This window comes from Schistocerca americana, chromosome 3, assembly GCF_021461395.2.
Source record: "Schistocerca americana isolate TAMUIC-IGC-003095 chromosome 3, iqSchAmer2.1, whole genome shotgun sequence".
NCBI classification, from domain to species: Eukaryota; Metazoa; Arthropoda; class Insecta; order Orthoptera; family Acrididae; genus Schistocerca; species Schistocerca americana.
Genome location: NC_060121.1, coordinates 698511740 through 698532922, shown reverse-complemented (window position 1 = coordinate 698532922; position 21183 = coordinate 698511740). Strand labels below are relative to the sequence as shown.

The following is a 21183-nucleotide window of genomic DNA, read 5'->3' as shown; positions in this document are numbered from 1 at the left end:
TTTGTCAGGCAATAGATAAATTCAGCAGTACCAAAAATATCAAAGGTTGCTCTGCAGAAATGAACTCTAATGTTAATGCCTTCAGATATAAACTAGCAGAGGAGAAATTGGAGTCTACATACCAGGTGAAGGGGCCTGACAGCAAATGGAATTAGCTCTTTTCAACCCTGTTGAGGCATTGACTATTGCTGCCCTGTTAGAGAAACCCGAAAGATAGTTAAGCATTGTCAGAATGGAAGTAATCCTAGACTGAGAATTCCAACAAGTGTGATTAGGCTGAGGCAAATTATACAGTTCTGACAGTTAATTAACTAAGACCTCTGCTTCTATAATCTTACCATAAGTTCATATAATATTGTCTTTCAGGGCACCAGGTCTGGTTGTTAGCTGTCTCTCACCACATTTTCAACATTAGGCTGCCCTTGTATAGTGGATTGGCCTGACACTGTAACCTTTTAATTCAGTTATGCTTATATCTTCCTCATTGTTTTAATTCAAAGATGTAGCCTCACTTCCTCATATCATTTTATTGAGCTGACTGTATTACCAATGTTCTACCATGGCCCTTCAGCTGTTGCTTCTTTTATAGCTGCTTTTATACTTCCCTTTGTCTACTTTTTTTCCAGGTGAGTATACTGAAAGTTAATTTTACTGACCATGTTGTTCCTTTTAGAAGAATTTTATTGGTTTGGTACAGCCAGAGTGAAAGGACTGATGATCCATTGATTTTGCCCCTCAAAGCTATCGATACAGTTATATACCTTGTTGCAAAAGTTTGCTGTTGTACTTTGGGTTTTTCCTCTAGTTTAGTTCTATTCTTTCCCACCAATTCAGTGTTCCTCATACAGTTCATGAGCACTTGAAGTACAGTGAATGCAGGTTTTCAATTTTCTGTGCGATATCTCTTGGATGGACATAGTTACAATGATTTTGTGAGTGGTATGAACCACTATGGCCAGTTACGTCTCTCAAAACTAGACCAGTAATGAGTAACCCGTCTTCACTTGTTTCCAATACTGCAAATTAATTCTTTCAAGATTGTAAATTAAGACTGTTCAAGAATCACATAGAGCCTAATATTGTGAAGAAATAAACCTTGCAGCAGAATTATGCTTGGACAAAGAATCTCTGTTTCAGTGCATTTGTTTGCTTTCTTGTAATATCTTAAAAGTAAGCATACGGATTAACCAGATACTTTCAGTCTCTTATCAGCCTACCTCTATCAATCTCTGTTGATACCATAAGAACCTCTCAGTAAGGTAGTTTTAAAGTGACATTGTATATAATGCCATTACAGTTAGCATTATAGAAGTGAAAAAGATATCATGTACATGTTATAATGTGAATATAATCCAGGTATTGTGGATTGAAATTTACATGTGAACCCTTTTCCCAGGGGAATCTGCAGAATAAAGTTAATGCAACAGAAGCACAGATATTTTGGCTGGCCTTAATTCTGTGTCCGCTGTTGTGGAGCATCTTGTTCCTGGTTGCGTTGTTTGGCTTTTCCTTTAAGTGGTTGGTATGTTAACTACTACTTTTAAAAGTTAATTTATTCCATTCTTATCTTCTGATGTATCATATCCTCTATCCATATTGGAAAACAAGCAGTAATTTTTTTTTCTCTAGTGCTGAGCTGTATAAGTTCTAATGACCAGTTTTGTTATTTTTGCCAAATGTTAACATAACATGCTACTAACATGATTGAAGGACATGAACAAATTATGTTGCTGTGATGCAAATACTCACTAGGAGAGGGTCTGAAACTTGATTTGCGGTTAAGATTTTCCCTTTTCCCCTCAGCAGAAAATGCATCTCATAACAGTGGAAAAACAATATAATATTGTTTTAGTTTTCAAATTTTCTGTTGCTTAGTTGTGTCCTCTCTTTTAACTCCCTGAGGTCCAGGTACATAGAAAAATTTTGTTCCCAAAAGATCAGATATTTTTGCCATTATTTAAAATGTTACCGACACATTTGTGTTTCCAGAATGAGATTTTCACTCTTCAGCGGAGTGTGCGCTGATATGAAACTTCCTGGCAGATTAAAACTGTGTGCCCAACCGAGACTCGAACTCGGGACCTTTGCCTTTCGCGGGCAAGTGCTCTACCATCTGAGCTACCGAAGCGAGATACTGGCAGAAGTAAAGCTGTGAGTACCGGGCGTGAGTCGTGCTTTGGTAGCTCAGATGGTAGAGCACTTGCCCGCGAGAGGCAAAGGTCCCGAGTTCGAGTCTCGGTCGGGTACACAGTTTTAATCTGCCAGGAAGTTTCACATTTGTGTTTGGTACATTTTAAAAAAAATGGATAAGAGTCAGTGTGTTTATATTTCATATTTGTTTCACTTCTTTAATAGTTTACATGTTTTACAATAATGATGAAAGTATAATCATCCTCTAAAAAAATTCATTTTTAATTGGATTTTATATGGAAAAGTCTGTAGCATTCTGGGATACAGAGAGGTATGTTGCAATCAGGGCAATACCACCTTGTTTCTTTGCTGCTTGTTTTGCCAATAAATTGTCTAGTCTTTATGCGAACAAAGCTTGGAAACCTGTATTGGATCTGCATTATCATAAAATTCACCTGTAAAAAGGACGAGATTAAGACAGCAATATTAGTGATGAAAAATTGTAGCAGATGGCATCTTACCTGAATATAGATCTTCTTGAGATTGTTCTCACTCTCATATTGTTCCCTCCGATGCAGAATCATTAATCCTTCATCTTGAGCTTCTGAAAATTCTTGCTCACTTATCAAACATAGCAGATTTACAACTGCAAAACCTAACAGGTACACTTGGAATGGGCAACAATGCAAGCACATGCAAGCACAAAATGGCTCTATCAGTTGCAACAGAGGCTCTTAAGTTCACTACTGCTTATTTTAAAGTAATTCTAGAAATTGACAATGGAAATCAGCATCTGACAATGGCAGATAGCAAGATGTCCATACATAATTCCCATCTGAAACCAGTCCTGTTTTTGAGCAATAGGTGGCTCACGCAACATGAAAATCGTGGTCCAAGATACATATTGATGCATTCCCTAGGACTCAGTGTCAAGGCCCAAGTTATGGTTGGGCTTGGTTGCTAAAATGTTACATGACTTTCCTTTCCATACACATTGTTATAGCAAGATGTGCATTATGGTCTTCAAGATATACACATCTATGTTACTTCTGCATGCTTTGTAATACTGTCTATTCATCTTACATTTTGTTGCTTTCATGGTATTTATTTATTTCATGGAATCCAGCAAGAATGTCTTCTGTACATGTACCATCTATCTTGCTGGTTACAACTTTTGCTGAAATCAATTTTATTTTCATTGTATTATATTTTTAAGTCCAGTCTCTTCCATGTGCTGCAAGTATGTTTTCTGGTCTCATGTGGTTATTTTCATCATGTATGCCTCTATTGCTCACTTTGTGTTTCAGCACATCAGAAGCTTTGTTCATTTTGAAGAATACAATTTACCAAAGGCAGTTTCACTGTCCACGGAGCTGTTGTTTTCAGCTACCCTAAATAGAAAAACTTATAAACTTCATTGTTAATTTGAAATATCTTCATTTCACTATATTGGTTAAGTCATTCTAGTCTTATCATAGTTGATTGTCAAGCCTAGTTTCAAACTTGATCTATTAATTTCTTTCTTTATTCATTGAAGTTCATCTACACTAGAAATGAACAGTACCATAGGATTATCAAACAGAAGATCAAACAAGATGGTTTATGTTCATTCATTGACAAGTATTTCTTCTTTTTCCCAGTTTTGTGATTTGAAATCTTCCTCCTGTGCTGCTGAGGATAGTCTTCTTGACTTGAGTCCTCATTTATGTCCGTAGGAAGACAAATGGAAGCTGTCACATTAATGTACTATAATAGGTGGGATTAATACCATGTTTCTCAGTGGTTTTTGGTGCAGATTCTGCTGAAACAGTCATAAGCTTTCTCAAAATGTATTAATTCCAGATAAAATAATACACTTATTGCTCCTCTTTGTAATACCGTTCAAGATTTGTAAGAGGTGCTTTGTAGTTCATCTTCTTCTAAAGCCAACTTGTTATTTGTGTATGTTTGGGGGGGGGACCAGTACTTATCTTCAGGAGGTGAAATTCGAAGTGCTACTGACACAGATTTAAAAGTAGAAACAAAAATAGTTAGCTGTGTAACTGTTAGTTTCTCTTCACTCACTGAATAAGAAATGCACAGAACATGGAGCAATTCCAAATAAACTTGGTAAACAGGTAATTTAGTACCAGGAGACAGTTGCCACTGGGTATTACAAACTTAGCATCCCAGCTTGTTGGAATAGAGTGAGAAAGCTGTGACATGTAAGCATAATTCTGGAATACCTGGCGTAATTTTTTTTTTTTTTAAATCTGTAGGTACATCAGCAATATAGAAATTACAAATTACTGCTCACCATGTAGAGGAGGTGTTGAGTTGTGGGCAGGCATAACAAAAAAGAATGCTAGAAATAATTCACCAATTGGATAAAGTCCGCCAGAAGTAGAAAATTCATACGTTCACATAAGAGCAACTCGTATGCACATGGCCACTATCTCTGGGAGTGAAGGCCCCAGTGCAGTGCCTGACATGAACAGCAGTCTTAGCTGGGGTGGGTAATGGGGGTAATTAAGAGGTGGGGGTTGATAGAGGGGGAGGGAATGCAGGTTAGGAATGGGAAAAGAAGCTAGTGCTGTCGATGGGAGCATGCAGTTATGTGGCGGCTACAGGATAAGGTTATTGGGTGCAGCATTGGGTGGCTGTGCTGGACTTAGGTGCCCCTCCCAGCCTGGCCTGTCAAGTGGCAGATCGTGTCACTTGGACGCTAAACCAGCCGTGATTCTCTCTCACCATGTCCAGAATGGTAAACATCATCACCATCCCTCTCAAAGTGGTATTCCATCACCACCCCAACCTGTGGAATATTGTTGTCCATCCCTACTCTACCCCTGTTCCCAACCTTGGGCCTCATGACTTATATCCCTCCAATAGACCTAGATGTGAGACCTCTCATACGTCATCTCACTACCACCTACTTCATTCGTGTCATTGGCATCTCCTACTCCATCAGTGACAGGGCCACCTGTGAAAATAGCCAAATGATCTGCCAACATAGTTGCAACCACTGTGCCGCATTGTATGTGGGCATGAATGGCCATTGCCAAACAGTGACCAAGAGGCAGCTGGACCACACAGTTGCTGAACATGCTGCCAAACATGGAGTGCTTCACTTAAATGTCTGCTTCAAAGCCTGTACCATCACCAGCTTTCCTGATTTGTGTAGATGGGAACTCTTCCTGCAACATATACTTCATTGGCACAACCATCTGCCTATCCCCTTCCCTGCTCGAATTTCAGTACTGCACATGCCTTATGTACTGCCAACTCGCCCCAGTGGAGTGCTGCTCACATCAGACATGACTGCAATCAGGTCTTAACTCCTAGAGACAGTGGATAAATATGTGAGAGTTTTTCTTTGTGAATTTGTGATAGTTTTCTACTTCTAAAGATGGACTTCATCCTTAAGCTGAAATATTTTTAGCATTCTTTTTCATTGTGTCTGTCTGCAACTCAGTGCTGCGTCTGTGTGGTGAGAAGCAGTCTATCAGTTCCATACTGTTGTTATTCCATCTTCGTACAATATGATTTACTGTCTGCAAAAATGAGATGTTGGGGTACATGGTTAATGAAATGGAGGACAAGTACAATATTTCACAGCAGAGAAATGTTTCAAATGTTGAAACACGTGAGGAACAGTAAAAGAAATGACACATTAAGTATTAATGATCAGGATGGAATTATGCTAATGGACAAGGGAAGGATTCTGGATAAATGGAAGCAATATGCTGAATACTAAAGATCCTGAAAATATCTTCCCAGAAGGAAGAAATACAGAGGGTGTAGAGGAAAAAGGAAGCAAATCAACAGGATTTAGACAGGGGAGTTAAACTGAAGTATAAGAAGGCATCAGGAGAAGAAAGTGAACTTCAGTGATGTTGAAGGCAGGAGGTGGAATACTAATGAAAGAGCGTGAAGAATGGAGAACAGAAGAGAGATCAAAAGAATGGAAGTCTGTTAACCATTATTCCATTGCACAAAAAGAATAGTAAACGGATTTCGTAGAAATTATTGAGGCATTATCATTAATAATTCTCAAAAAGCTGAAACCTTTAGCTGAATATACTGTTGGGGAAAACCAGGCAGGTGTTGAAACAGTGTGGTCAAATCTTCACCATAAGATAAATCTGGAAGAAGTGCTGGGAATTCTACCATCAGTTCCTGGTAACATTTGTAGGTCTCTCAAAGTCTTATGATGGTATGCACAGATAAAGTATCAACAACATCTTGAAGGAGCCTGGCATACCAAGGAAGTTAATTAATTTAGTGCAGGTGTGTACAATGGAGACAAAAACCAGTTGCCATATTCCTCGACTTCCGGAAAGCGTTTGACTCGGTGCCCCACTGCAGACTCCTAACTAAGGTACGAGCATATGGGATTGGTTCCCAAATATGTGAGTGGCTCGAAGACTTCTTAAGTAATAGAACCCAGTACGTTGTCCTCGATGGTGAGTGTTCATCGAAGGTGTGGGTATCATCTGGAGTGCTGTCCGCTGTTGTTTTTTGTTTACATAAATGATCTTTTGGATAGGGTGGACAGCAATGTGTGGCTGTTTGCTGATGATGCTGTGGTGTACGGGAAGGTGTCGTCGTTGAGTGACTGTAGGAGGATACAAGATGACTTGGACAGCATTTGTGATTGGTGTAAAGAATGGCAGCTAACTCTAAATATAGATAAATGTAAATTAATGCAGATGAATAGAAAAAGAATCCTGTAATGTTTGAATACTCCATCAGTAGTGTAGTGCTTGACACAGTCACCTCGATTAAATATTTGGGCGTAACATTGCAGAGCGATATGAAGTGGAACAAGCATGTAATGGCAGTTGTGGGGAAGGCTGATAGCCATCTTTGGTTCATTGGTAGAATTTTGGGAAGATGTGGTTCATCTGTAAAGGAGATCATTTATAAAACACTAATATGACCTATTCTTGAGTACTGATAGAGTGTTTGGGATCCCTATCAGGTCGGATTGAGGGAGCACATAGAAGCAATTCAGAGGCGGGCTGCTGGATTTGTTACTGGTAGGTTTGATCATCACGCGAGTGTTACGGAAATTCTTCAGGAACTCGGGTGGGAGTCTCTGGAGGAAAGGAGGTGTTCTTTTCGTGAATCGCTACTGAGGAAATTTAGAGAACCAGCATTTGCGGCTGACTGCAGTACAATTTTACTGCTGCCAACGTACATTTCGCGGAAAGACCACAAAGATAAGAGAGATCAGGGCTCGTACAGAGGCATATAGGCAGTCATTTTTCCCTCGTTCTGTTTGGGAGTGGAACAGGCAGAGAAGATGCTAGTTGTAGTGTGAGGTACCCTCTGCCATGCACTGTATAGTGGATTGCGGAGTATGTATGTAGATGTAGATGTAAATGTAGATGTAGGTGTAGAAATACTAAGGGGGACTACCCAAGGAATTGAGCACAAGGATGGGTGTGAGAGACAAGATGATGCCATTTTGCCATTGCTTTTTAATCTGGTCCTGGAGAAAGTAGTTCAGGAATGAAAAGAGAGGGCAAAGAGTTGAAGATAAATTGAAGAACACAGTTATTGGGATGTGCAGATGACATTGCAGTCATAGTGGAGTCACAGGAACAAATGGCAGAAGCTGTAGAGGACTCAGCAAAGAATGCCTGTAAGATTGGACTGAGGATTAATGAGGAGGAGACTGAAATGATAGAACTAATCAGAGAAGCCCCTAATGATGCTCAATTGCAGGTTGGAATGTGGAAAATAGCAAGAGTGGAAATTTTTAAATATCATGGCACCTGGTTCGAGAGACATAATAACCTAACACAAGAAATTAATCAGTGTATTGTTAATGAGTCTAAAACTCTCTTTAGTCTGAAGGAGTCAGTGTCATTAAAAGATCTGTCAGTTAATACCATACTTAAAGCCTATAATCCAGTTATAGTACCAGTGTTATAAAGGACAGAAATCTTAAGTGTCGCAAAAAAATAGACAACCTTTCCAACTTTGAATGGAAAATCATGAGAAAGGTCTTTGGACCAATCTGTGAAGAGATCATCTGGAGATGTTGAAAAAACCAGGACCTGTATGACTTGATGAAATAACTAAACATGTGCAGAAGATGAAAGTGCAGAGAATAAGCCTGGCAGGGCACATTACCAGGAGGCCAGACACTTGCTGGGCTGTAGCTGTTGTGGCGGTACGCCACATAATGTGAAAAAATAATATTGAAGAATTTCAAAAATTTAACAAAACTGACATCATATCGAAATAAATATTATTACAGGAAAACTGGAAAGACTATGTAATCAACTAATATGATCTGTGATTGTTATTGTAATCTCTGTTACTTTTGATAAAAGATTGCACACACTTCCCTTTTGTTTCTTGGTAGTGTAAGAAAACATTTTGTGATGATGCACGGAAACGTGTAAGTTTCATGTAATATTTAGTCTAAATATAATCAAGTATTACTTAAAAGTGTCACTAATGTTTTACTGTCACAGATCCTATACTCGTGAAATGAATGACATAAATAATTTATGCAAATTTTATAGGGAAACATTGGCGCAGAGGTCAACACCATTGTTCTAAATGATAACGGCCCAGAGTCGTAATAAATATTTTAATATTTGCTAATTTTGACAAATAATTAAACATAAAAGTAAATGTAAGAGATTTCTCTTGATTAGCAGTTCTTCTTTTGCAACAGTAATAAGAGTCAGTTTTTTCCATTATTGAACAATATTCATATAACGTGATTTCAGTAAGTTTATTTGATCTCCGTTTAATGGATATTGCGAGAATCTCCTCAGCAGTGCCTTTTCACAAAAGTAAACTGCAGCTGTATATCTGGAATATTGTGTATTGGTGGTGTCTTTTGATATAAAAACAGCTTGTTGGGCAAACTAACTGCGAGAAGTACCATAACTGAGTTCATGGCATAAAAAATTTTTCAGTTGTGAAGCAGGTAGAATAATATTAACTCCAACTTGTCACAACATATAAAATACAATATGTAAAAAGAACCATCACATTGTGCTTATAGAAAGAACTGATGGAACTTGTGCTAGTGACAGACAGAGGAAGCAGTTGGGAGTATGAACTGCAGAAGGACCTTCAGCAGCTGCGTGTGTATGAGAACTGGATCCAAAGTGCACAAGATCACCATCCATGGGGGAACATTGTAAGATTGACAAGTGGTCTTAAGGGTCTGTGATCGTTGGTTTGTGTGTGTGTGTGTGTGTGTGTGTGTGTGTGTGTGTGTGTGTGTGTGTGGAGACAAATGTCATGAGATAGTGATATGCACATATACAATATACAGATGATGGTAGTATCGCATATGCAAGGTATAAAAGAGCAGAGCATTGACGGAGCTGTTATTTGTACTCAGATGATTCATGTGAAGAAGTGTCTGACTTGATTATGGCTGCATGATGAGAATTAACAGACTTTGAATGTGGAAAGGTAGTTGAAGTTAGATTCATGAGACATCCTATTTCATAAATCATTAGGGAATTTAGTATTCTGAGACCCACAATGTCTAGAGTGTGCCGCAAATACCAATTATTTCAGACATAATCTTTCACAACGGTCAACGCAATGGTTGAAATTCTGCACTTAATGACAGAGAGCAGCATTTGCGTAGAATTCACAGTGCTAACAGATAAGCAGCAGTATATGGAATAACTGTAGAAATCAGTGTGGGATGTACGAAGAATGAACCCGTTAGGACAGTGCAATGAAGTTTGGCGTTAATGGGCTATGGCAGCACATAATCGACGCAAGTGCCTTTGCTAACAACGTGACATCACTTGCAGTGCTTCTGCTGGACCATGACTGTACCGGTCGAATCCTAGGTGACTGGAAAATTGTTACCTGGTTAGATGAGTCTTGATTTCAGTAAGTAAGAGCTGATGGTATGATTTGAGTGTGGTGCAGATCTCATAGTCATGGACCCAGGTGTCAGTGAGAATGTAGTGCAAACTAGTGGGGGCTTCATAATGGTGTGAGCAGTGTTCACATGGATTGAACTGGATCCTCTGGTCCAACTAAACTAGTCATTGAACTGAAATTGGTATGTTTGGCTACTTGGGGGACCATTTGCAGCCATTTATGGACTTCCTGTTGTCAAATGATGATAGAATTTTTATGGATGACAATGCTCAGTGTCACCGAGCCACAATTGTTTATGGTATGTTTGAAGAACATTTTTGACAATTTGAATGAATGATGTGGCCACCCAGATCGACTGACATGAATCTGAATGAACGTTTATGGTGCACCAGCAACACTTTAGCAATTATGGATGGCTCAGTATTTCTGCAGGGGACTTCCAGTGACTTGTTGAGTCCATGCCACATAAAATTTCTGCACTACACCAGAGTAAAGGTGGTCCGACAAGACATTAGGAGGTATCTCATGACTTTTGTCACTTAGTGTATTTATGCATGTATGCATCTGTGAATGCAAACACTGTTGGATAAGGCCACCTCCCTCCCCTCACCATTAAATACTTAGGAGGTTTTGTTGTTTTGAAGGGTGTGACATGCAAAAATAATGTAAAGATCAATGTCAGATATATAGTTTTTGGATTCACTATGTTATAATTTGTATACTATTGAAAACATACGAGTAAACTAAGTTAGTTTTACACTATAGACAAGTAATTCTTTATCAGTCTAAGATTGGGGTAAATAAGTTACCTGGGCAACACCAGATACTCAGTGTTGTTTCAAATTTTAATGTTTACAATAGTCTACGTCTAAATTTCCTCTGTAATAAAACATTTGTACTGATTTTAATTCTATTTGGATTCCACTTCTGTTTTTCTACCTTTTTGTAGTATACTTCCATTAACAGCTCCTGATGTAATTTGAACAATGGAAAATCCAGGAAGTAACGTAAGAAAATAATGAAAAGGATATGAAACTTCCTGGCAGATTAAAACTGTGTACCGGACCGAGACTCGAACTTGGGACCTTTGCCTTTTGCGGGCAAGTGCTCTACCAACTGAGCTACTCAAGCACGACTCACGAAACCTCCTCACAGCTTCATTTCCGCTAGTACCTCATCTCCTACCATCCCAACTTCACAGAAGCTCTTCTGTGAACCTTGCAGAACTAGCACTCCTGGAAGAAAGGATATTGCGGAGGTTTCATATTTGTGCACACTCCGCTGCAGAGTGAAAATCTCATTCTGGAAACATGCCCCCAGGCTGTGGCTAAGCCATGTCTCTGCAATATCCTTTCTTCCAGGAGTGCTAGTTCTGCAAGGTTTGAAGAAGAACATATGTGAAGTTTGGAAGGTAGGAGATGAGGTACTGGCGGAATTAAAGCTGTGAGGATGGCTCGTGCTTGGGTAGCTCAGTTGGCACAGCGCTTGCCCGCGAAAGGCAAAGGTCCTGAGATCAAGTCTCAGTCCGTCACACAGTTTTAATCTGCCAAGAAGTTTCATATCAGCGCACACTCTGCTGCAGAGTGAAAATCTCATTCTGGAATGAAAAGGATAGTCGCTACTCACCATACAGCAGAGACACTAAGTTACAGAAAGGCACAACAAAAATACTCTCGGAAAGTTAGCTTTCAGCCAACAAGGCCTATCGACAAAGAGTTTGCTGGCCGAGAGCTAACTTTCCTACAGCCTTTTGGTTGTGCCTTTCTGCGACTCAGCATCCCCTCTATATGGTGAGTAGCAATTATCCTTTTCATTGTATTTTTATAACACAATTTGATATTGTTCAACTCCTGTTCCTATTCTTCTGAACTGTCTTTTTACCCTAAAGTTCTGAATTTGCCAAACTTAGGATGCCTGACTGTGCAGAGCCATTCTCAGAAGTTCTTTCATTTCATATCTCTGAATGTTCTTTCATCCATGCCAGAATGCCCCCATGTGAGTGGGACATGGAAGTTGGATCTCTGACCACCCTATGTGGGTTATACTGGCCTGCCAGTGTCAGGAGAATTAAGTGTGAAATGTGAACAGTGCAAAAGCCCAGCAGAGCTATACTCATGACAGTCTCAGCCCAGACCAGTGTGCATCTGAACCTCACATTCGGGGATTAATGTGACATGTTGACATTCTGATCACATACTAGACGGGGCCATAGGTCAATATTATCATTGAGCATTTAGTTAGCTTTCGTGTCGCAATACGTAGAGCCCAGAAGGTAGCAGATTATGTACAGTGCAAATTGATGAACAGCCCCTCCATATTTGTTTTCCTTAAAGTGTTCCACCAAGGTTCTTTGCCAATGGGTACTAATGGTAGACAATTAGTACTATCTGTGATTGTTTGTGTGTGTTGAATGTCCAGCATCTGGCTATTTGGTTTCCACCACCACCACCACCATCCATCCATCCATCTATCCATCTATTTTACTGTGAGTGCTTTATACACTCCTGGAAATCGAAAAAAGAACACATTGACACCGGTGTGTCAGACCCACCATACTTGCTCCGGACACTGCGAGAGGGCTGTACAAGCAATGATCACACGCACGGCACAGCGGACACACCAGGAACCGCGGTGTTGGCCGTCGAATGGCGCTAGCTGCGCAGCATTTGTGCACCGCCGCCGTCAGTGTCAGCCAGTTTGCCGTGGCATACGGAGCTTCATCGCAGTCTTTAACACTGGTAGCATGCCGCGACAGCGTGGACGTGAACCGTATGTGCAGTTGACAGACTTTGAGCGAGGGCGTATAGTGGGCATGCGGGAGGCTGGGTGGACGTACCGCCGAATTGCTCAACACGTGGGGCGTGAGGTCTCCACAGTACATTGATGTTGTCGCCAGTGGTCGGCGGAAGGTGCACGTGCCCGTCGACCTGGGACCGGAACGCAGCGACGCACGGATCCACGCCAAGACCGTAGGATCCTACGCAGTGCCGTAGGGGACCGCACCGCCACTTCCCAGCAAATTAGGGACACTGTTGCTCCTGGGGTATTGGCGAGGACCATTCGCAACCGTCTCCATGAAGCTGGGCTACGGTCCCGCACACCGTTAGGCCGTCTTCCGCTCACGCCCCAACATCGTGCAGCCCGCCTCCAGTGATGTCGCGACAGGCGTGAATGGAGGGACGAATGGAGACGTGTCGTCTTCAGCGATGAGAGTCGCTTCTGCCTTGGTGCCAATGATGGTCGTATGCGTGTTTGGCGCCGTGCAGGTGAGCGCCACAATCAGGACTGCATACGACCGAGGCACACAGGGCCAACACCCGGCGTCATGGTGTGGGGAGTGATCTCCTACACTGGCCGTACACCACTGGTGATCGTCGAGGGGACACTGAATAGTGCACGGTACATCCAAACCGTCATCAAACCCATCGTTCTACCATTCCTAGACCGGCAAGGGAACTTGCTGTTCCAACAGGACAATGCACGTCCGCATGTATCCCGTGCCACCCAACGTGCTCTAGAAGGTGTAAGTCAACTACCCTGGCCAGCAAGATCTCCGGATCTGTCCCCCATTGAGCATGTTTGGGACTGGATGAAGCGTCGTCTCACGCGGTCTGCACGTCCAGCACGAACGCTGGTCCAACTGAGGCGCCAGGTGGAAATGGCATGGCAAGCCGGTCCACAGGACTACATCCAGCATCTCTATGATCGTCTCCATGGGAGAATAGCAGCCTGCATTGCTGCGAAAGGTGGATATACACTGTACTAGTGCCGACATTGTGCATGCTCTGTTGCCTGTGTCTATGTGCCTGTGGTTCTGTCAGTGTGATCATGTGATGTATCTGACCCCAGGAATGTGTCAATAAAGTTTCCCCTTCCTGGGACAATGAATTCACGGTGTTCTTATTTCAATTTCCAGGAGTGTATGTCAGGTTAGAAAGGTTATGGCCAGATAAGTTAAGTGACTACTATGTGCTATGTCTATGTAGCTCATTAGTTGGCATGCTTCCTATCAGAGGTTAAGTACAGTAAAACAGTTGATCTCATCTTCTCCAAGTTATGCTTTATTCTCTTCTCATTTCTCAGTCAGTCATAGCACTTTCTTTTCTCTTATCTTCAAATTTGGATTCTCTGTCCCTTCACCCTCCCTCCCCCCCTCCGACGCCTCCCACCCTCCGACGCCTCCCCCCCTCCGACGCCTCCCCCCCTCCGACGCCTCCCCCCCTCCGACGCCTCCCCCCATCCGACGCCTCCCCCCATCCGACGCCTCCCCCCATCCGACGCCTCCCCCCATCCGACGCCTCCCCCCCTCCGACGCCACCCCCCTCCCCCCCTCCGACGCCACCCCCCTCCGACGCCTCCCCCCCTCCGACGCCTCCCCCCCTCCGACGCCTCCCCCCTCCGACGCCTCCCCCCTCCGACGCCTCCCCCCCTCCGACGCCTCCCCCCCTCCGACGCCTGCCCCCCTCCGACGCCTGCCCCCATCCGACTCCTCCCCCCCCTCCGACTCCTCCCCCCCCTCCGACGCCTCCCCCCCTCCGACGCCTCCCCCCCTCCGACGCCTCCCCCCCTCCGACGCCTCCCCCCCTCCGACGCCTCCCCCCCTCCGACGCCTCCCCCCCTCCGACGCCTCCCCCCCTCCGACGCCTCCCCCCCTCCGACGCCTGCCCCCCTCCGACGCCTGCCCCCCTCCGACGCCTGCCCCCCTCCGACGCCTGCCCCCCTCCGACGCCTGCCCCCCTCCGACGCCTGCCCCCCTCCGACGCCTGCCCCCCTCCGACGCCTGCCCCCCTCCGACGCCTGCCCCCCTCCGACGCCTGCCCCCCTCCGACGCCTCCCCCCCCTCCGACACCTCCCCCCTCTCCGACACCTCCCCCCTTCGGCGCCTCCCCCCCTCCCCCTCGGACGCCTCCCCCCCTCCCCCTCGGACGCCTCCCCCCCTCCGACGCCACTCCCTGCGGGTCCAGGGGTTAGAATAGCCCCGAGGTATTACTGCCTGTCATGAGAGGTGGCTAAAAGGAGTCTCTCACATTTCGGCCTTTATGTGATGGTCCCCTGTAGGGTTTCACCTCCATTTTTCAAAATTTTCCCAAAGAGCGAGCCAGTTGGGGAAGGGCGCTTTACATGGTGCATAGTATCCATTGTGCATTGAGATCTTTAGGCCACTTTCTCATTGTCGCATTGCAGTCCTGCCTATTCCCCATCTCTTGGGCGAGGTCGCCTTCCTGGGTGCGTTTTGCACCATGCACTATGCAGTGTCACTTTCTGTGCTGATGATGACCATGGACTTCTTTGCACCTGATATCCAGCACGGTAGCCAGTCCGTTGTGGTGGGGCCTCCATGTACCCTGTTGGTTGTAGCCCCCTGACAACACAGGGATTGCTCTGCTGATGCCTGCGCCATTAACTCCCCATGTATGCCAAGGAGTCAATGTCCATCACCCTGGGGCATCAGGACTCCCGGCAATGGCTATCCTGCCAGGTGACCTTTGCTGCAGCTGGGTGGTGCCCGTGGTGAGGGCCCCTGGTCAGAGTGTGTGGAATCAGGGTGGATGACGCGTCATGAAGCGTAGAACGTCATCTCTTGCTGGTGGTCCGCTGCCAGTAGAGTCTAAGCAGGCAAGGTCCAACTTTAATGCTAAGAAATATGACCCCAAGTCGTTCCACTCCCTTGCCACACCATGAGAGAAATGGATGACAGTGAAGCTTATTCGCTCTGGTACCTTGCCTGTTCGAGAGCTGATGGGGAGTCTTTCATGTCCATGAAGCCTCAGTTTTTTGTGGCGTATTTGGAGGACAAGTTTGGGGAGGTGGAGGGCTTGTCCAAAATGCGCTCTGGGTCAGTCTTGATAAAAGCAGCATCCTCTGCCCAGTCATAGGCATTACTCGCTTGTGACAAGTTGGGGGATGTTTCTGTTACCATCACGTCTCATAAGAGCTTAAATATGGTCCAGGGTATTATATTCCACAGGGACCTTCTTTTGCAGTCTGACGATGAGGTGCGCGCTAATTTAGAGTGGCGAGGTGTTCATTTCCTCTGGCATGTCCATTGGGATCCAAGAGATAACCAAGTTGCCACCGGTGCCTTCATCTTGGCCTTCGAGGGTGACACATTGTCTGAGAAAGTCAAGGGGATGGTCTAGCTCTGTAACGTCAAGCCATATATCCCTCCCCAAATGCGGTGCTTTAAGTGCTGGAAGTTCAGCAATATGTCTTCCCACTGTACTTCCAGCCCCACCTGTCGAGATTGTGGACGTCCATCGCATCCCAGTACTTCATGTGCCCTGCCTCACATCTGTGTCAACTGCAGAGACCATCATTCACCTTGCTTGCCAGACTGCAGGATTTTACAGAAAGAGAGGAAATTCGTGGAATATAAGACCCTGGACTGACTGACTTACACTGAGGCTAAGATGAAATTTGAGCACCTACATCTTGTGGCTATGACCTCCTCATATGCTGCTGCTACCAGAACAGTTGTCGCCCCCTCAGTTCCTCGAATTCCTGTCGCCTCTCAGAACTGGGAGACTATACTTGCCCCCTTGATGGTGGGAGACACTTCCCTCCCTGTTGTCCCATACCACCTACTTCAGGAGCAACTACTCCCCCCCCCCCCCCCCCCACCCCCCACCCTCCCTCAACCATCAGGGATTTCAGTCCCCACTTCTGAGCCAGAGAAGCGTAAGGCTTCTTTGGCTCCTCAGGTTTCTGCTAATGGGAAAGATGTAACCCACCACCGGCTGAAGAGCCCAAAAGCAACTGGTCGTAGGGCTTCACGCTGATCCTCTGTCCAGGAGACTGATTCAGTGAAGTCCTCCCAGCCACAGAAACCCAAGGAACAGTGCGAGAAATCGAAAAAGAAGACCCCTAAGAACAAGGAACTTGCAGTGGCACTTTCACCACCATTACCTACAAGCTCTGCATCTGAGGAGGGAGTGGAGATTCTGGTGTCCGCTGAGGACCTGGATCTTGCTGGACCCTCAGACACAGTGGATATAGACAGCTCAAGCAAAAAGTCGGTGGCAGGAGGCGATCCTGAGGTGTAATTGCCTCATTGAATGTTCCATGCCTTCCCAGTTTCATGGTGATGTCATCCTCCAGTGGAATTGTGACAGTTTTTTCCACCGCCTGGCTGAGCTACAGCAACTGTTAAGCTTTACTCCTGCTTTCTGTATTGCCCTCCAGGAAACCTGGTGCCCGGAAATGCGGAGCCGTGCCCTCCACAGCTATTAGGGATATTACAATAACCATAGTGACTATAATCGAGTGTCAGGTGGAGTTTGTGTTTATGTCCTAAACTCAGTCTGTAGTGAAACTGTGCTCCATCAAACCCCTCTTGAAGCTGTGGCTGTCACAATAAGGGCGACTGTCTGCAATGTGTATCTTCCTCTAGATGGTGCAGTACCCCTGAATGTGTTAGCTGCACTGTTTGATCAACTCTCTAAACCTTTCCTACTTTTGGGAGATTTTAATGCCCATAGCTCCTTGTGGGGTGACATCGTGCGTGCTGGCTGAGGCAAAGATGTCGAAACTTTACTGTCTCAGTTCAACCTCTTCCTCTTAAATACTGGGGCCACCACACATTTCATTGTGGCTCGAGGTAGTTACTCGGCCATTGATTTATCAATTTGCAGCCCAAGACTTCTCTTATCTGTCCACTGGAGAGTGCATGATGACCTGTGTTGTAGTGACCACTTCCCCATCTTCCTGTCACGGCCCCGGCATCAGGCCCACAGGTGCTTGCCCAGATGGACTTTAAACAAGGCAGACTGGGAAACTTTCCCCTCTGTAGTCACCGTTGGCTCTCCCCCACATGGTAACATTGATGTGATGGTGACTACCACAATCGTTTCTGCGGTAGAAAACCCGATCTCTCTCATTCTTTAGGGTGCCCCCGGCGAAGGACAGTCCCTTGGTGGTTGCCAGAAGTCGTTGAGGCAATTACAGAGCTTCGGCGAGCTCTACAGCGACATACGCGACACCCTTCCCTAGAGTATCTGATAGCCTTTAAGTGGCTCTGTGCCTGTGTACATCATCTTATAAAACGACAGAAACAGGAGTGTTGGGAGAAGTACATGTCGACCATTGGGTGCCATACATCACCTTCCCAAGTCTGGACAAAGATCAGACATCTTTTTGGGTACCAGACCCCAACATGTGTCCCTGGCGTGTTATGTACTGACGCAAATGCGATTGCCGTGCACTTTGCTGAGCACTATGCTCGAGCCTCTGCGTCAGAGAACAACCCCCCAGCCTTTCATACCCTCAAACAGCGAATGGAAAGGGAAGTCCTCTCATTCACTAGACATCACAGTGAACCCTATGATGCCCTATTTACAGAGGGGGAGCTCTTCAGTGCCCTTGCACATTGCCCCGACTCAGCTCCTGGTCCGGATCTGATCCTCGGTCAGATGATTAAACATCTCTCATCTGACTACAAGCAACACCTTCTCTCATCTTCAACCAGATCTGGCGCGATGGGGTCTTTCCATCACAATGGTGGGAGAGCACCATTATTTTGCTGTTTATACCCCGTAAAAACCCGCTAGATGTGGATAGCTATCGGCCCATTGGCTTCATCAACGTTCTTTGCAAGCTGCTGGAACTTATGGTGTGTCGGCAGTTGGGTTGGGTCCTGGAGTCACATGGCCTACTGGCTCCACGTCAGGGCGGCTTCCACCAGGGTCGCTCTACGACTCATAATCTTGTGTTCCGCGAGTCTGCCAACCGAACAGCCCTTTCCAGACGCCAACACCTGGTTGCCATCTTTTTTCATTTAGGAAAAGCATATGACACGACTTGGTGACACCATATCCTTGCCACATTATACGAGTAGGGTCTCTGAAGTCTGCTCCTGGTTTTTATCCACAATTTCCTGTCGGTTCGTACTTTCTGTGTCCAAGTTGGTGCCTCCCATAGTTCCCCTCATATTCAGAAGAATGCCGAATGCAGTTCCAGGTCTCTTTATGTTTAGTGGCTATTAACGGTGCGGCAGCAGCTGTAGGGCCATTGGTCTCACATTCTCTGTATGCAGACGACTTCTGCATTTCGTACTGCTCCACTAGTATTGGTGTCGCTGAGTGGCACCTACAGGCAGCCATCCACAAGGCGCAGATATGGGCTCTAGCTCACGGTTTCCAGTTTTCAGCTGCAAGGTCGTTTGTTACGCACTTCTGTCGGCATCGTACTGTTCATCCAGAACCAGAACTTTACCTTAAGGACAATCCACTCTGCCACACACCGTCAGGTGGCTTGTGGAGTATGGATGTAGATGTAGATGTAGATGTTGTGGAGACATCGATTCTTAAGACTGATTTTCAACACCCGATTGACTTGGCTTCCCCACCTCCATCAGCTTTAGTGGAAGTACTGGCAGCACCTCAATGCCCTACACTGCCTGAGCAACACCAACTGGGATGCAGATTGCTCAACGCTGCTGCTCTAGGCTGCTGCAGCTCTATAGAGCCCTTGTTTAATCCTGCCTTGACTGTGGGAGTGTGGATAAGGTTCGGCGGCACCCTCAGTGTTGTGTTTACTCGACCCAGTGCACCACTGTGGCATTCACATAGTGACAGGAGCTTTTAGGACGAGTCCGGTGACCAGCGTCCTGGCAGAGGTCGGAGTCCTTCCATTGCAGGGTAGGCATGCACAACTGCTCTCCAGTTACATCCAAATTACTGTCTCCTTTTCCCCGCCCACGGCGGTTCATCTCCCTCATCAGTGGCCCAGGTCAGGGCTTACAATTGCAGTTCGTGTGCAATCCCTTCTCTCTGAACTGGAGTGCTTGCATTTACCACATATACTTGAGGTTCATTCACGAACACTTCCTTGGTGTACACCTAGGCCGCAGCTACGCCTGGACCTTTCACATGACACTAAGGATTCCGTTAAACCTGCGACTCTCCGCTGTCACTTCCTCTCAATTCTCGACATGTACTAGGGTCGTGAAGTGGTTTACACTGATGGCTCGATGGCTGATAGTCACGTTGGCTTTGCCTCTGTTCCTGGAGGATATATAGAATAGCACTCCTTACCAGGTGGCTGCAGTGTTTTCACTGCAGAGCTGGCAGCCATATCTCGTGCACTTGAGCATATCTGCTCATGCCCAGGCGAGTCACTTCTCCTGTGTACTGACTCCTTGAGCAGCCTACAAGCTATCGACCAATGCTACCCTCATCATCCTTTGGTAGCAACCATCAAGGTGTCCATCTATGCCCTGGAACGGTCCAGTCATTCAGTGGTGTTTGTCTGGACCCCTGGTCACATCACAATCCCTGGCAATGAACTTGCTGACAGGCTGGCCAAACAGGCTACATAGAAACCGCTTATGGAGATCGGCATCCCTGTAACTAACCGGCGATCGTTATTGTGCTGCCATGTTTTTCGGCTTTGAGAGACGGAATGACATAGTCTCGTTATGCACAACAAACTGTGTGCCATTAAAGCGACTATGAATGTGTGGCAGTTCTCCATGCAGACCTCTTGCAGGGACTCTGCGACACCCAATTGACTTGGCTTCCCCACCTCCTGCGCCGTGAAGACCTGCCTCAGTGTTGATGTGGTGCCCGGTTGACAGTGGCCCACATTCTGGTGCACTGTCCCACTTTGACTGCCCCGCGTTGCCACAACTTTTATCTGACAACGCCTCATTGGCTCATTTAGTATTAAGTTTTATTTGTGAGTGTGGGTTTTATCACTTGATCTAAGTTCAGTGCATGTCCTTTGTCCCTCTGTGTCCTCCACCCAAGTGCCTTTAGGGTGGAGGTTTTAATGTGTTGCAGAGTAGCTGGCTTCACGTTTTTATTCTCATGGTCAGCCAGCCAAGGTAATCTGTTTTGTCTTTTTAATCCCTTCTACCTGTTTCTTGTGTTTCTGTGGATTTCGTCTCCCCTTTTGTCCATTTAGGTGTTTGTTGCCCTTCCATCATTCTTGTGCTTTTCTCCTTTCTCTCTGTTTTGTGTTGTCAGTCTCACTTGTTTTATTCTCACCCTTGTGACATTGTTTTGTTCGGAACAAGGGACTGATGACCTAGCAGTTTGGTCCCTTCCCCCTCTTTTAAGCCAACCAACCAACCCACCGTCCGACCCCTCCACCGTCCGACCCCTCCACCGTCCGACCCCTCCACCGTCCGACCCCTCCACCGTCCGACCCCTCCACCGTCCGACCCCTCCACCGTCCGACCCCTCCACCGTCCGA

At 45.5% G+C, this 21183-nt stretch overlaps 1 protein-coding gene across 3 annotated transcripts in view; it reads left to right on the top strand.

Annotated features, from left to right (window-relative positions):
* LOC124605729 (uncharacterized Golgi apparatus membrane protein-like protein CG5021) overlaps positions 1-21183 on the top strand; it is a 71583-nt gene that overhangs the window by 21885 nt on the left and 28515 nt on the right. Inside the window, exon 5 of one of the 3 annotated variants that reach the window (XM_047137606.1) lies at positions 1409-1522. The exons of 1 other annotated variant lie outside the window; for it this stretch is intronic. In XM_047137606.1, the coding sequence (XP_046993562.1) occupies positions 1409-1522 (114 nt within the window). Of the gene's footprint in view, positions 1-1396; positions 1523-21183 lie in introns of all 3 variants that reach the window. One more of the 3 variants, XM_047137605.1, reaches the window with a different exon arrangement.